Source organism: Pezoporus occidentalis, unplaced genomic scaffold (assembly GCF_034315485.1).
Source record: "Pezoporus occidentalis ecotype Australia unplaced genomic scaffold, CSIRO_AGI_Poc_V1 ctg280, whole genome shotgun sequence".
In the NCBI taxonomy this organism is placed as follows: domain Eukaryota; kingdom Metazoa; phylum Chordata; class Aves; order Psittaciformes; family Psittacidae; genus Pezoporus; species Pezoporus occidentalis.
Window position 1 is genome coordinate 327,780 of NW_026914719.1, and position 14,419 is coordinate 342,198.

The 14,419-nt window shown below is 52.5% G+C and overlaps 1 protein-coding gene across 1 annotated transcript in view; it reads right to left on the reverse strand.

The window, feature by feature from the left end:
* The window catches only part of LOC134167254 (uncharacterized), a 30,902-nt gene that overhangs the window by 14,727 nt on the left and 1,756 nt on the right, over positions 1-14,419 (reverse strand). Inside the window, exons 2-9 of the mRNA XM_062625709.1 lie at positions 11,286-11,414; positions 10,014-10,158; positions 9,646-9,788; positions 8,714-8,828; positions 3,544-3,700; positions 2,536-2,626; positions 1,808-1,891; positions 787-972 (exon numbers count right to left, since the gene is read on the reverse strand). Coding sequence (XP_062481693.1) covers positions 787-972; positions 1,808-1,891; positions 2,536-2,626; positions 3,544-3,700; positions 8,714-8,828; positions 9,646-9,788; positions 10,014-10,158; positions 11,286-11,390 — 1,026 coding nt within the window. The 5' untranslated portion in view covers positions 11,391-11,414. The remainder of the gene's footprint in view (positions 1-786; positions 973-1,807; positions 1,892-2,535; positions 2,627-3,543; positions 3,701-8,713; positions 8,829-9,645; positions 9,789-10,013; positions 10,159-11,285; positions 11,415-14,419) is intronic.

The window sequence follows — 14,419 nt, forward strand, 5'->3', positions numbered from 1 at the left end:
TTGCATCTTGCTGAAGAACTGACTCGTCTCCATCAGCAGCTGGCAGGTTGATAACATGGTTTACTTATTTCTCCAGGCTTAAAATCCCCCTGAGAGTAGCTGAGTCGATGGGAGACAAACCCACAGGCAAGAAATCAGGTGTAAATGCTGAACGTGAGCCCAGAAGAGCACAGGGAGCTCAGAGGTGGGGAATCAATGGACTGAATGTGCTTTTGTGTCCCTGCTTTAGCAAGAACGTTATTTTCCTTTACTAAAAGCCACAAACGCATCTTGGAGATGACTTACCTTTCAGATTAAGGCAACTAGCCTTAATCCCGGGTGCAAGAGGAGATGCTCACATCTAAGCCTTTTATGAAAGAATTAATAGTTTCCTGACAAGGATGAGGTTGCTGCTCTTTAGGGGCCTGGCAAAGCCCCATCCCATCCCCCAGTGATCAGCTGCAGCTCTAGCAGACTGTCCCTGCTCTACCCAGATCAGCACCAAATGCCCATATCCAGCCCAGGCAGACCCAAACAGTCTCTGAAGGCTGCCAGCCCATGCAGCATCGAGTTCTATGGATCTGGATTGTCCTAATCCCGTGGCCAGGTGGATTCTGAACCCCAGAAGGCACTTTTGCTCCAAGCACACAGCATCCACAGAGACTCTGAGGCGCAGAAGAGATGGTGGCACCATCACACTGCCATTTGGAAATTGCTTCTCGTACGAAATGAAACTCAAAACCCCCCAAACTCCCAACGAAAACATTCAGCAGGAGAGAATGCTCCAACTGTCTTGTGCACCTCTACCTTATCACAGCACTCCACAGCTTTGGTGTACTCTCGCAGCTTCAGGTAGCACATGGCCAGGTTGAGGAAGGCAGCCAGGAGGAAGGAGTCGGAGGCTTTCGACTCTTTCTCAGACAAGCCATATTCCATTTCCAGCCAGGACACGATCTTCCCATACTGAATCACTGCCTGCAGGTATTTGCCTTCCTGGGGTGGAGCAAAGAAGAAGAGGCTAGAGGAACCTGTGCTGACAACGCTCAGTCTGCTCCCGAAACATCCTGCAAACAGGTTACAAGTTTAACGTGGGGTGTCCACTAAATAAATGGAGGATGATGCCAAGTACCTACAAATCCACCAGGGCTTGGCTCAAGCTGCTGCTGTGCAGCCCCTGTGAATCATAGAATCAACCAGGTTGGAAAAGCCCTTTAATCCCATCCAGTCCAACCATTCCCAGCACTGCCAAGGCCACCCCTAACCCATGGCACTGAGGCCTCGTCTCCACGCTGTGTGAACACTTGCAGGGACGGTGCCTGCAGCCCTGCCCTGGGCAGCCTGTTCCAATGCCTGAGCACCCTCTGGGGCAGGAATTGTTCCTCAGCTCCATCTAAACCTGCCCTGGGGCAGCTTGAGGCCGTTTCCTCTTGTCCCATCCCTTGTTCCTTGGGAGAAGAGACTACAAAGATCCTGGAGACAGACTCTTCATGAGGGACTACAGTGATAGGACAAAGCATAATGGGTACAACCTTAAAAGAGGGGAGACTGAGATGAGCTCTTAGGCAGAAGCTCTTCCCTGTGAGGGTGCTGAGGCGCTGGCACAGGGTGCCCAGAGAAGCTGTGGCTGCCCCATCCCTGGCAGTGTTCAAGGCCAGGCTGGACACAGGGGCTTGGAGCAAGCTGCTCTAGCAGAAGGTGTCCTTGCCCATGGCAGGGGTTGGAACTGGATGATCTAAATCTTGATCTAGTATCTACTAAGTCATCTATCTGATGGTCAACCCGAATTTATGTCTAGCTCCCTTGCTCCACAATCATCAACCTTACAAACCTTGAAGTACATCGTGCCTTTCTCCTTGACGATGGCAGCCTGCTCCAGCTTCTCTTTTGTGTCCATCTCCCACGACTCCTTGGCCTGCAAAGAAATACTTGGAGCAATCCCAGTGGCAGCCCACCGCATCCGGCAGGACCACACAGCTTTCCAGGATTGCTTGCAATGAGCAGGACTCCTCAGGGCATTATTACCAAGGGTAGATCCAGCAGCAATGGGTATGAGGATACACCCAGAGCATGTACAGGGGTGAAGACCTGAAGCCTTTTACAAGAGTGGAACCCCCACCAGGTTTGGGATTTCTCACTGCGCCAAGGTGATCTATCCACCTGAACCCTACAGGAGGAAAAGCCCTGAGAGATGTGGTGGGTCTCACTCCTGCTCCGACCAGAGTGATGCCTGAGGAGGGGACCCAGCCAGGGATGCAGGACAGCGTCACTTGCCCATCCCATGGGCATCTCTTGCATCCTGTCCCCAGTATCCCAGCGAGCACAGTGGCTGGACACACTGACTTGTATCTGTGCAGCCCGGGGCGGGGGGGGAGAAAAAGGAGAAAACAAAACTTAAGAAGGTACAAAAGGAACAAGGTGAGGAACAAACGAGACCCAGGCTTGAAGCCCAGCCCAAGAGATCCCTGGTGACGTCCCCCCTGCAGCAGGGGCTGGGCTGCAGGCATGCCAGGGGCAAAGGGTGGGCACTGCGAAGGGAACCTTGGCTCCTGCCCTCACCTTCTCAAAGCTTTTCAGTGTGACCTCGTAGACCAGCTCCGTGTTCGCCTGGATGCCGTACTTCGGCTTCCCTGCCTCGCCGAAGCCGTACCTGACCGGGCAGAAGGAGCTGTCAGAGAAGGGGGAATCTTCCCTTCGTCAGCGTTTGGCCATGAACTCAGACCCAGGCTGCCAATTCCCATCTCACCCCCAACTCCACATCTGCAGCTTTCTAGTGTTTCGTGGCCAAGGTGATGTTCAGCCATGGGCTGGGTCAGCCTGGAGAAAAGGCGGCTCCTGGGAGACTTCAGAGCAGCTCCAGTGCCTAAAGGGGCTGCAGGAAACCAGGAGAGGGGCTTGGGACAAGGGATGTAGGGACAGGCCAAGGGGAATGGCTTTAACCTGCCCGAGGGGAGACTGAGATGAGCTCTGAGGCAGAAGCTCTTCCCTGTGAGGGTGCTGAGGCGCTGGCACAGGGTGCCCAGAGAAGCTGTGGCTGCCCCATCCCTGGCAGTGTTCAAGGCCAGGTTGGACACAGGGGCTTGGAGCAAGCTGCTCTATGGAAGGGGTCCCTGCCCGTGGCAGGGGTTGGAGCTGGAGGAGCTTTAAGGTCCCTTTCAACCCAAACCAGTCTGGGATTCTATGATTCTATGTTACTCTCCACAAAGATACCTGACAATACTCAATTCATTATATAGTGGGAATCACCATTTCCACTATGATTCCAATCTGAATCAAATCCATCTTTCTATACAGGTTTCCATCCAGTGAAGACAAATCCCATGCGATTTCCAGGGAGACATTTTCCTTTCAGCCACAGGACTTGGATAAAACTTTTACCTGATTTTCCGAAGCATCTCCAGATTCCTACCTACGTGCCACTGGTCCCTCTGCCATCCCCACCAGCACTAACCCAAGGCTTTCCTGGAGGGTCCTATTTTCAGGATTGCTGTTTTCCATGACTGCTAAACCAACTTTGGATGCTGGAAGCTTAGAACTAGATGATGTCCCCGCAGGGGTGCTCCTTACCGTGGCGCGAGGTAGAGGATGCAGTGCTCTCCCCTCTGCATCTTCTCCAGGGCTTTGTCAATGCCGATGGGGATGTCGTGGTCCTCCCCTTCACCCACAATGAACTTCACATCTTTGCAGTCGAACCTGGTGCCACCACAGAATCCCTCCAGATGAACTACGAGGGGAAAAGGGGACAGGGCAGGATTGCACCTGGAGCCACCCAACCAAGGCAAGGTGGGCTCTAAAGAAAACATCTTGTAAAGCGGCATACAAAGCAGATCTCCCGAAATCCGGCAAAACCTCCAGCTCTGGAAGTGGGGAAGCCACAGGGCTGGGGGTAGCCAAAGAGCCCCTGGTGAGGAGAAAGGGATGGGGAGGGCTTGGAAACACTGCTGAAGAGCAAGGCAGGCCCATCTCATCTACCCAAGGACCAGACAACAGACAAACATCATGACTAATATGTTCCCCTTGTTCTCAACTGCACGAGTCAAGTCTTACTGGAACTGGATATTGCTCCTGGCACGCAGCCACGCAGTTTATCATGGCGATTACAGACCTCCTATACAGTGCTATAGCGCCTTGCCTTCCACCTCGAGAGCACGGCTGTGTTCTCCTGCCTCCGAGAACTCAAAGTACAAGATAAACTTGCCTCTTCTTCCCCCCCCGCCCTTAATCTTCAACCAGGAACAGCCCCAGCCGCTGGCAGAAGCGCAGGCAGAGCGGACACCAGGTACCTGGCACATTCACCACCTGGTACAGCTGGCTGCCTTTCCACAGCAAGATTCTGCTTTATTTATTCCATCCTGAAGCCGTTCCCAGCTTTGGGGACAGTTTTATGTTCTCTGCACTCTGCTTGCAAGGTACAAGGCACAACACGTGCAGGCAAACGTAAAGTAAAAGCAGTTTCCTGAGGAACTGATGTACCGTTAGGGGAAAAAAGCCAACGCAAAACACACTTGTTAGGAGAAAAATCCGCAGTGGGCATTGACGTGGTTAGAACGGCTCCGCAGCACGGAAGGACATGAGCTTTACCTTTCCTTGCAGCAGAGGGAGCAGGATGTGACCCGAGGATGTGCACTGAGCCCCTCACCCTGGTGTCAGGGCAGCAGGAGGCAAGTGCAAGGACAAGCCAAAGCAGACGCTGCGCCAGACACAGCCAAGAGGGTCCAGGCTCCATATGGGAGAGCTGCAGCCTGGGATGAAGTAAACCCACCCAGCTCTGCCCCACAGACACTTCCCTGTCCCAGAACCTATGGGAAGTCACCAGGATGAGACTCCCAGACTGAGTGTGCAGCAGAGCTCCAACCCCAGGGCAGGTCCAGCTACGCTGCCATAACCACCCAAGGATGCTCTCCCCACCCCAGGGACAGGACACCAAGCTCTGCCTCACCACCCTGCTCCTGCCACCAAAGCCACACTGGGACACATCCTGCACCCATCACTGGCACGCAGTGACCATGCACAGGCTCACCCAGAGCTCCTCCAGGACTGACCTTGACTTTTGCACTACCCAAAACCAAGCTGCAGCTGTTGTCTTAGGCATAAGAAAGTGGAAATTTCAGCCTAAAATACAGGTAACCCACAGCACCATGCATGTTCCCAGAGAGCATGGATCCATAATCCCCAAGCCCCAAAGCAGCAGCACTACAGCTCTCCCCTTTTCCCTGTCCCCAGCGGGACGTGGCAGTGACGGCGAGGTTCCTCTTTAAAACAGGATGCACAGGAGGATGCTGCGATCCTTCCCTTCAAGAACTGTTTTGCTCTACTTTAATTGCACACAAAATACACTGGATGAAGCGGGGGGGTGGGAATCTCCGCTTGGGTTTCCAGGAGCAGGTCAGCTGGTTGCAGTCGCTCTTGGATTACAGGGGGGAAGGCTCCGGAGGAACATCACTCTGGTTGCAGCTCTGACTTATTGTTCTCTCGGTGCCTGCAGCGATTTTGTTTTTGAAGAGCTGAGAACAGAGTGTACCGAGTGCGGCTGGCACACGGACTTGATGTGCTGACAGCAATTTGTGCTCAGATTAAAAACGGAGAAGGAGGAGGGATGGGGGGGAAAGGTTGTAACAAAAGCTGGAATGCCAGATTTCAACTGCAGCCCCGGTTTTAAGGATCAGAACCGTGATTTTAGGATCTGTGTAACTTAAAACCTAAATAAAAGCTTTCAAAACTCCAGCCTGGAGATGCTTGTTCCTGGAAATGTGGTATCCCAGCTGGAATTAGGCTGGAAGAAACACCTCCCAGATACATGGCACCGAGAAACCATCGCTGCTCCCATGGGTCACAGCCGTGCCCAAAGGTGGGCTGTGTGCTGTCTCCATGGCTGCTGTGCCATCCCAGCACAGTGCTCACCATGAACAGTGCTGCAGCTGTTGGGTTTGGGTTTAACTTTAAAAAAGTGTGTTTCATACAATCCTAGAATGAACCAGGTTGGGAAAGCCCTTTAATCCCATCCGGTCCAACCATTCCCAGCACTTCCAAAGCCACCCCTAACCCATGGCACTGAGGCCTCGTCTCCACGCTGTGTGAACACTTGCAGGGACGGTGACTGCAGCCCTGCCCTGGGCAGCCTGTTCCAATGCCTGAGCACCCTCTGGCGCAGGAATTGTTCCTCAGCTCCATCTAAACCTGCCCTGGGGCAGCTTGAGGCCGTTTCCTCTTGTCCCATCCCTTGTTCCTTGGGAGCAGAGCCCAGCCCCTCCTGGCTCCATCCTCCTCTCAGGCACTTGTAGGCAGCCATCAGGTCCCCCCTGAGCCTTCTCTTCTCCAGCCTGAACCCCCCAGGTCCCTCAGCCCTTCCCCATCACACTTGTGCTCCAGGCCCTGCACCAGCTCTGCTGCCCTTCTCTGGCCCCGCTCCAGCACCTCAATGTCTCTCCTGCAGTGAGGGGCCCAGAGCTGAACACAGGATTCGAGGTGCAAATTTGCACCCAAACTGCTCACTGCAGGGCAGCCTCGTGTGGCTCCTCCTTGTCCTCTCTCACAGTGATGTATTTAAGGATCTCCAGCCCCTGGATGAAGAGGAATATATGGGACTAAATGAATTAAGGGCCATTTAAGCTGCGAACAGAGGCAGCGGGATGATGCCAGTGGGATCAGAGCAGCATTCCCTGTATCTGCCTTCTCCACAGGCAGGACATCCATCATCACAATGACCACAAGCGTGCTCCTGCTTGCAGTGTTTGCTCTGATGGACGCATTCATTTGCAATAGGTAGAGCAGGGATAATAGGAGGGCACTATCACATGTGTGAGGAGCTTCACTTTTGGCTCCTTATGTCCTTTCAGAGAAATGATTCCTGGCTGGTGCCCTCCCTCCCTGCTTCAGTCCCTTCCTGAGCCATCAAAGCAGCATCATGCTCCAGAAAACCTCAAGCTGCAAAGGGAAAAACCAGAGGGACCAGGGCTCTCCCCATCCTCCGCACTGGGCACGGTGCTGCCTGTGAAGTGCTCACACATCATCAAAATAAAGAGGAACGCTGAACCCGTATGACTGCCATTACATTTAGTCTTTTAGTTTAATCTTTGGGGGTGCGGAGCCAGCTCGAAGCTCGGCTCGCAGCTGGTCCCCAGCTAGAATGCTCACTGCGGGAGAGGCAGACAGTGCAATCTGAGTCAGAAACTCATTCTTCCTTACGAGGAAGCCTCGTCAGAAGAACCAGTCATCTAAGGCAGGGAGCTTTATGAGCTGTCACAGCTCAGATCCAATTTCTCCTTTGCTAAAGGGAGTTAATCTTTGTGTACGGGAGCTCTCAAAGAGAGAAAGGAAATGCTCCCATACAGAACAAGCTCTGAGTCTGTGGCTGAGTGGTTCTTGGGAAGGAAAAGAAAATCAGCTAGGCTGGAAAAGACCTTTAAGATCATTGAATCCACGATCAATGAGCCTGGCTTCCCCCATCCAGACCCAAATAATGTCTGCTCCAGAAACAGGATCAGAACAGGAACAGCCCGTGAGACTGAGCTCCTCATTCTCCTGTATCAGCTGAGACCATCCTGGCCCCAGCAAACCCTGTTGATTAATTTCACAGAATCATAAAATGGTTTGGGTTGGGAAGGACCTTAGGATCCTCCAGTTCCAACCCCCCTGCCACGGGCAGGGACACCTCATTCTAGACGATGTCATCCAAGGCTCTGTCCAACCTGGCCCTGAACACTGCCAGGGATGGAGCATTCACCACTCCTCTGGGCACCCTGTGCCAGCGCCTCAGCACCCTCCCACTAAAAAGCTTCTTCCTTATCTCCAGCTGGAACTTTCCCTGTTTCAACTTGAACCCATCACCCTTTGTCCTAGCATTGCAGTCCCTCCCTGCCCTCTTCAGCAGCCTTCTGGCCGCAGGGGAAGAAAAGGCTCCATTCTGCAAAAGATGCAATAAACCCCACCAAAACTACCATCTAGGCTGAAACAACCCTTCCCTGTGAGGGTGCTGAGGCACTGGCACAGGGTGCCCAGAGAAGCTGTGGCTGCCCCATCCCTGGCAGTGTTCAAGGCCAGGTTGGACACAGGGGCTTGGAGCAAGCTGCTCTATGGAAGGGGTCCCTGCCCGTGGCAGGGGTTGGAGCTGGAGGAGCTTTAAGGTCCCTTCCAACACAAACCACTATGGGATTCTAACAAGTATGCCAGAGAAGCTGCTGAGCACCAGCATCAGTGCCCAAAAGAGATGCCATTAAGGGAGGATGTCCTGGCAACTGATGCTTTCCAGGCAGGGCACAGCCAGGGGTTTTGGCAGCCAGCGGATCCCAGAGCAGCCTGGACACTACAATGGATGCAGAAGGGTCAGCGGAGAAGCCACAGCCCTGAAACCCCATGTGAGGGTTTGCTTCCTTCATCCTAGCCCTGGCTGAGCAGCTCCAGGGCTCACAGCAATGTCTGTCAATGCAACTGAGGGAACAGAGCACAGGTTACACTGCAGCGGTCCCTCCAGCATCTCTGGCTGCTCCCATGGCCAATCCACCCTCCCAGCCAGCAGCTCCCGCAGAGCCAAGGAGAGCTCAGGGAACATCCCCAGGAAGGCAGGGAACCACTGCCCTCCAGCACCTCTCCATCTCATCCAGCCTCCACGTGGACATCACAGCATCCCACCGCGATGTACAAACACCTGCAACCTATATAGTGCCAACAGCTCCTTGCCAGTGGGCTGGAGGGATGATCCTGCAGCAGAGCACCTCCCTCCACAGCAACCAGCACTCACTTTCTACTGTAGCACCTTCATTAGGGTTGGAGTAACCTTCTCCCTTCCTCTTGATCCTCCGGATTATCCCTCCGTCCTCAAACAAGTCCTCACCTTTGAAGTCAAGCAGCTCAACCTAAAAAATAAAACAACAAAGAAAAGGTGGGCAAAGCTCAGGGAGAGGGGAAGGAGAAGAGAAAATACAACAGAGAAGCCACAGAGCAGCAGTTCATCCCCTGCCTGGAGAGCCAAGTCAACCAACTCTCCATTCAGCTGCTGAGCAGAAGTTGCTCATAAAAGCCAGCTCCAAGCCACAGCATAATACACCCGATTTATTAGAAATTGGGACACATCCAGTACCTGAAGCACAACACAAAGTAACAGTACAAATAAGTTTATTAAGCCTGTAAGGGTACAACACAGTCATTGCTGCAAGATGCTGCGAAAGCTGCCCAGGACCAGCGTGGGCAGAAGCTTCCCCTTCAGCCAGGACCAGCTCCGACCCACGGCTTTGTCCCCACTTGACTTGGAAAGACTCCGCCTGAAAGCGGACTGACCCATTCCTCCCACTGCCTGGTCCCGACGAGCCCTGCCCTGTGCCAAAACCTCTGCTCTCCAACCGCCCCACGGCATGAATGGGTATTTAGCACCCGGAGGCTTTTCCCAGCCACCTTCTCCTTCCCACATCCATGTTTAAAGCAGGAATCTGCCCACTCTACCCCCTGGCTCCGGGGCTCTCCCCAGCCGGAGGTTTCAGTCCCAGCCTCCCAGCGCAGACACACATTTCTGAGAAAACCCTGGCAGCGGTTCCTGGAGCGCAGGGACACGTTTCAGGAATCCAAGCTGGGTTTTTTGTTGGTTTTGGGTGGGTTTTTCTTCCTTTCTGAGCTGGCTGGCAAGGCAGGAAGGGAGCAAGGGACTCATCCGCGCACCGGCTGAGCGGCGTTACTTGCCTCAAAGAAGAGGGTGGCGTTGGAGGGGATTTTGGGGGCGCTGCCAGCGGAGCCGTACGCGTACTCGGGTTTGCACAGCAAGTAGCAAATCTCTCCCTTCTTCATGGTAGCCACCCCGATGTCCCATGCCTTGATTACCTGACCTAGGAGAGAGGCACACGTGAGGCAGGAGGGAACAACCACCAGCCCGGGGAATACCCAGCCTGGGTGCTCCAAGGAAGGCATCCCAAGAAGAAGCACCCTCAGAAGTCACTTAATGCAGGGCTGACACCGACCATCTATTGAGCAACAGGGTCCCACCACCCCCACGGTCATCCCATCCCCTCCAGGATCATCCCAGCCTCAAGCATCCCCCCGGCCCAGCTCACCCTTGCCCAGGCTGAAGACAAAGGGCTCGTTCCGATCGCGGCTGGAGTCAAATTTTTTCCCACTGGCCAGTTTGCCTTTGTAGTGGACATAAACCTTGTCCCCAATCATGGGGGACTCATCTTCACCCCCAGGTCGTTTAATGATCTGGGAGAGAGAAACCACCGGTGAGAAAGGGAGGCTGTGGGACAGCTAAGGATGCATGTGGAGAGATACACAGGTATTTGATAGGGACACAGATATTAGATACACAGATATTAGAGACATACATACAGATATCAATATTAGCTATAGGTATCTATAGTATAGATACTAGCTATAGATCCTAGCTATAGTTATAGGTATTAGATATAACACCTATTTAGATACATAGATATTAGACATATATAGGCACACATGCATTTTCATATATACATACATGCATTTTTATACATAAACCACATGCATGCACATATATATGTACACACGTACACATACATATAAATATATGCATGCACATACATAAAAATCTATATACACACATGCATATACACCTCAGTGCTGCTCTAAAACAAATGAAGGCTTGGGGGGGGGGAGCCATTCAATTTGTCCTTCCATCAGCCCCTAAAAATAAACCCCATGGGACAGGGCTGGGAGCTGAGACCTGCCCGTTCCCTGCGGCACTGCCTGGATAAACACCGTGGCTCGAAACCCGACGCGAAGGCGACCGCGCTCGCTTTCTGCCCGTACACATCTTACTCGCAGGGGTGTGTCATTTCACTACTCGCTTCTTGTCAACACTTCTTTTGAATACTACAAGCCTGGAACATGCAGTTCTCGAGCGGAGGATGGAGCAGGGGAGGATGCTATTCTTAGAGGAAAGGTCCTATTCAACTGGAGAAGAACAAGCGCTGGGGAGCAGAACTATCCAGAAATGGCCCTGAATATGAAAAACGGGTTGTGGAGCAGACTGCATGACCTCAGTGGTGTGCTCTTTTTAATGTCTGTTGAGTCACACACAAAAATGCCTTGTGGATTTACAGCTAATAATCTGATTAGGAACACAATAGCAGTGAAATTGATTGAGCAGCCTGAATCCATCAGTCTCAAATACCACTCCATCCTTCTTTATTACAAGTGATGCTCATTTCCTTTGCCCTTCGAAGAGAAGAAACCAATCCTACAGCCCTCGAAGTACTACGTGACCCCAGAGGCTGGAGATGCAGCCCACCAATGTAACTGTGCTCCCCAGAATGCAGAAAGAAAGGCAGGACTCTCCTGGCAGCCCCCCTCACCTTCAGGACCCCTCGGTCTCGAGCCGGTGTGATGTCCTCCCCATGCTCAGCGAGAGCCGCCGCCTGCACCTCCCCTTCGCTCTTGGTGGCCTCATCAGTGGTCATGGTCTCTTTGCATAAGCCCCGGACCTGGGGAGACACGACACCCACCCCGTCAGCCTGTCAGGACCATGGGAAGTGGTGCAAGAGGAAAGGGTTAAAGAAAGTAAGTGGCTCGCTGTGCTGTGGGGCCAGGGCAGGAAGCTTTGAGCACATCTCAAGTGTACAGAGCGGAAAATCCCTTCCCAGGGGCCACCCCGGCTCTGCTGAACCATAGGGCACAGGAAACCCTGATGTGCAGTGCCCAGGGACAGCCCCTCAGCTTTGTCTGGCCACACCAGTGCAGATGCTCGCAGTGGTCCCCAGACCTCACCTTCAGCCTGGGGGCTACCACAGAATCATAGAATAGTTTGGGTTCAAAGGGACCTTCAGAGCTCATCCAGTCCAACCCCTGCAATGAGCAGGGACATCTTCAAGTAGATCACCTTGCCCACCAAGCTTCACCCATCCTTTCTGGCTCACATAGAACTGAGCACTTCTTGGGCACAGGTGCTAGAAATACAGGTACCAGGTTAGCATTTGCCTTTTGAGGGTCTTTTATACAGTTCAGGACTATTTCCCACAAGGAATCACCTTTTTGTCAGAGACACTGTAATTCGGAAAGCAGCACATCAATCCCAGGCAAACTTTGATTTCTCTTGCCCACCCAAAACACTCCAAAGAGACAGAGCAGGTTCCAAGTCTCAGGCAAGCAAAGCACCCCCCTGCACGGAAAGACCTGAACACGCAGCAAGCATCTTCTCCAAAAACTAAACCCAAACACCAAAAGAATCCCAGCTATTTGGGTGGATAAAGAGAAAATTCACAGCAAGACTCAAAGAAAGTGGAGTTTTTTTCCTGCTGGAGCTCCACACTCCCAACGTCACCACTAAGGTGCCAGAAAAGCTTTTTCGTCAAACACATTCTTTTTCCAACAGTGCCTGGTGAAAAGAGAATTGCCTATGGCTTAAAACCCATATTTCCTGATGATTTCCTTCAGACCATAAGGCTATTTTGGTAGCTGCACTGCTGCGTGACACGTAATCAAGGAAACATGTGATGGAGAATGAAAAGTGATGGGTTTTTTAAGACATAAACCAGAACTATTAAAGTCATTTGAATTGCAAAACGCTCCCATAGTCTTTGGTGTGGAAGCTGATGTTAACCAGCAGGAGAAAACACTCATTCAGGGGGTACGAAAAGAGCAAAGGATGTTTCCAGCTCCAAGGACAGATAAGTTGTGCTGCAAGAAGAACTGAGCTCCTCGCACCCGAGTGGAAAGGGAAGAGCTGGAACTCGCCACCCCCCCAGCACAGGAAGCCACTGAGACACAAAGAGTCCTGCAATGGAAGAGGCAAATAAAAAAATAAGGAACTACTTGCTGCAGTGCTCAATTATCACAGGCTTTGGGGTAACATGAATGAAGATTTTGTCTGCTGCCTTTCCTAAATAATAAACCTAAATAAAACCACTAAAACCAACAACTTTGGTGGAGAGGCTTATTATCTCTGGGTGATGATAAACTGGAAAATAAACCATGGGTTACTTTGGCAGTGTTTAATGAGGGTGCTGAGGCGCTGGCACAGGGTGCCCAGAGAAGCTGTGGCTGCCCCATCCCTGGCAGTGTTCAAGGCCAGGTTGGACACAGGGGCTTGGAGCAAGCTGCTCTAGTGGAAGGTGTCGCTGGTATTTGCAGTGGTGCTGGGTTAGATGTGCTTTAAAGGCCCCTTCCAAACCAAACCATTCTATGATTTGGGTGCTGATATGGTCTCCAAGCCACCTAGCACCACCATGGCCATCCTTCTGGAGTTGAGTGAGGAGTGGTGGTGCCCATCACTGGCACTGTGGCTCAGGGCTTCCTGACACAGATCCTGTGCAGCATCAGGGACACAAACCACATCCATAACCCATTTATTGTGGTATTAAGGGCCAGAAGGAGCACAAAAGGGGAGCAGCTTGCATAAGAAATTCCACCTCCTAGGAAAGAACCTCCCAAGGTCCACCAAGCAGCCAGCGCCGGGATGCAGAAGATGGATGGGGAGGTGCTGGCTCTGGTTTGCCGGTTGCTAAATCCCACCAAGAGACATCTAAAAATACACCACACGCATCCTTCTCATTATTTTTCTACGTAAGCAATTAGTGGAGTCATCCAGGGAAGCTGGCCAAGGCAGGCAGGAGGGGACACGCTCTGCGTCAGAAGCAGTGGGAGGGATGGAGCCCACAAGACCGGCTATGAAGATGAGGTCCACATTATGAAAGAGCTCAAGACTTCTCCATCCAGTGAGAGCGGCTCCACCTAGGTTAGAGAAAACCCCACGCTGCTCCCACTTATCTCGGGTTTGGAGCAACGGGAGGAGACTGGCTGGGGTCCAAAATCCCAATTAATGTGAAACAAACAGCTGGGGGGGATATCTGCTACTCCCCGAATTTAACCCCGGGGAAGCCGGGGACTGCTGGTGAGAGCCCTGCGAGCTTGCTGGAGCTGTCAGTGCGGATCTTCCCGCTGCAGGACCACGTGTGCCTTGGATACAAGCAGGGATACAAACAATTCATTACCCCGTGCAAAAGCCTCTGGGTATTTCTGACTCGAGAAGCAGACCCTGCTCTCCCGCTGTTCTTAGCCACAAGCTTCATGTTGTCAGTCTGTCAGTGAAGCCAGGTTAAACGCTCTGATCGCCCACACTGCTTTATTTCCCTGGGGTCTAAATATGGAAGAGAGGGTGCTGAAGAGTTAAACCCCCTCAGGCTGGGGCGCCCTCTTCAACCCAGACGGGCAGCAATCCTGCAATGCATCAGAACATCACTGAAAGGACACCAAGAGAAAAGGAATTTCCATGGACAGAGAATAAAAGCCATAGAGAAGAGAGTAAAAAAGTCCAGAACACCGCCCAGGAAAGCTGCTTTGGGGCAGTTCTGCACAACTTGATTCCCTCTATTCTGAAGCAAAGTCCTTTGAAGGAGCCCGGAGCCCACAAATACCCCTGCTTGAGCTCCAAGCACGGTGCTGGGGTCTGGCCTGTACCTCCAGTCACCGGTCAGGACCCAAAGCCACCAAC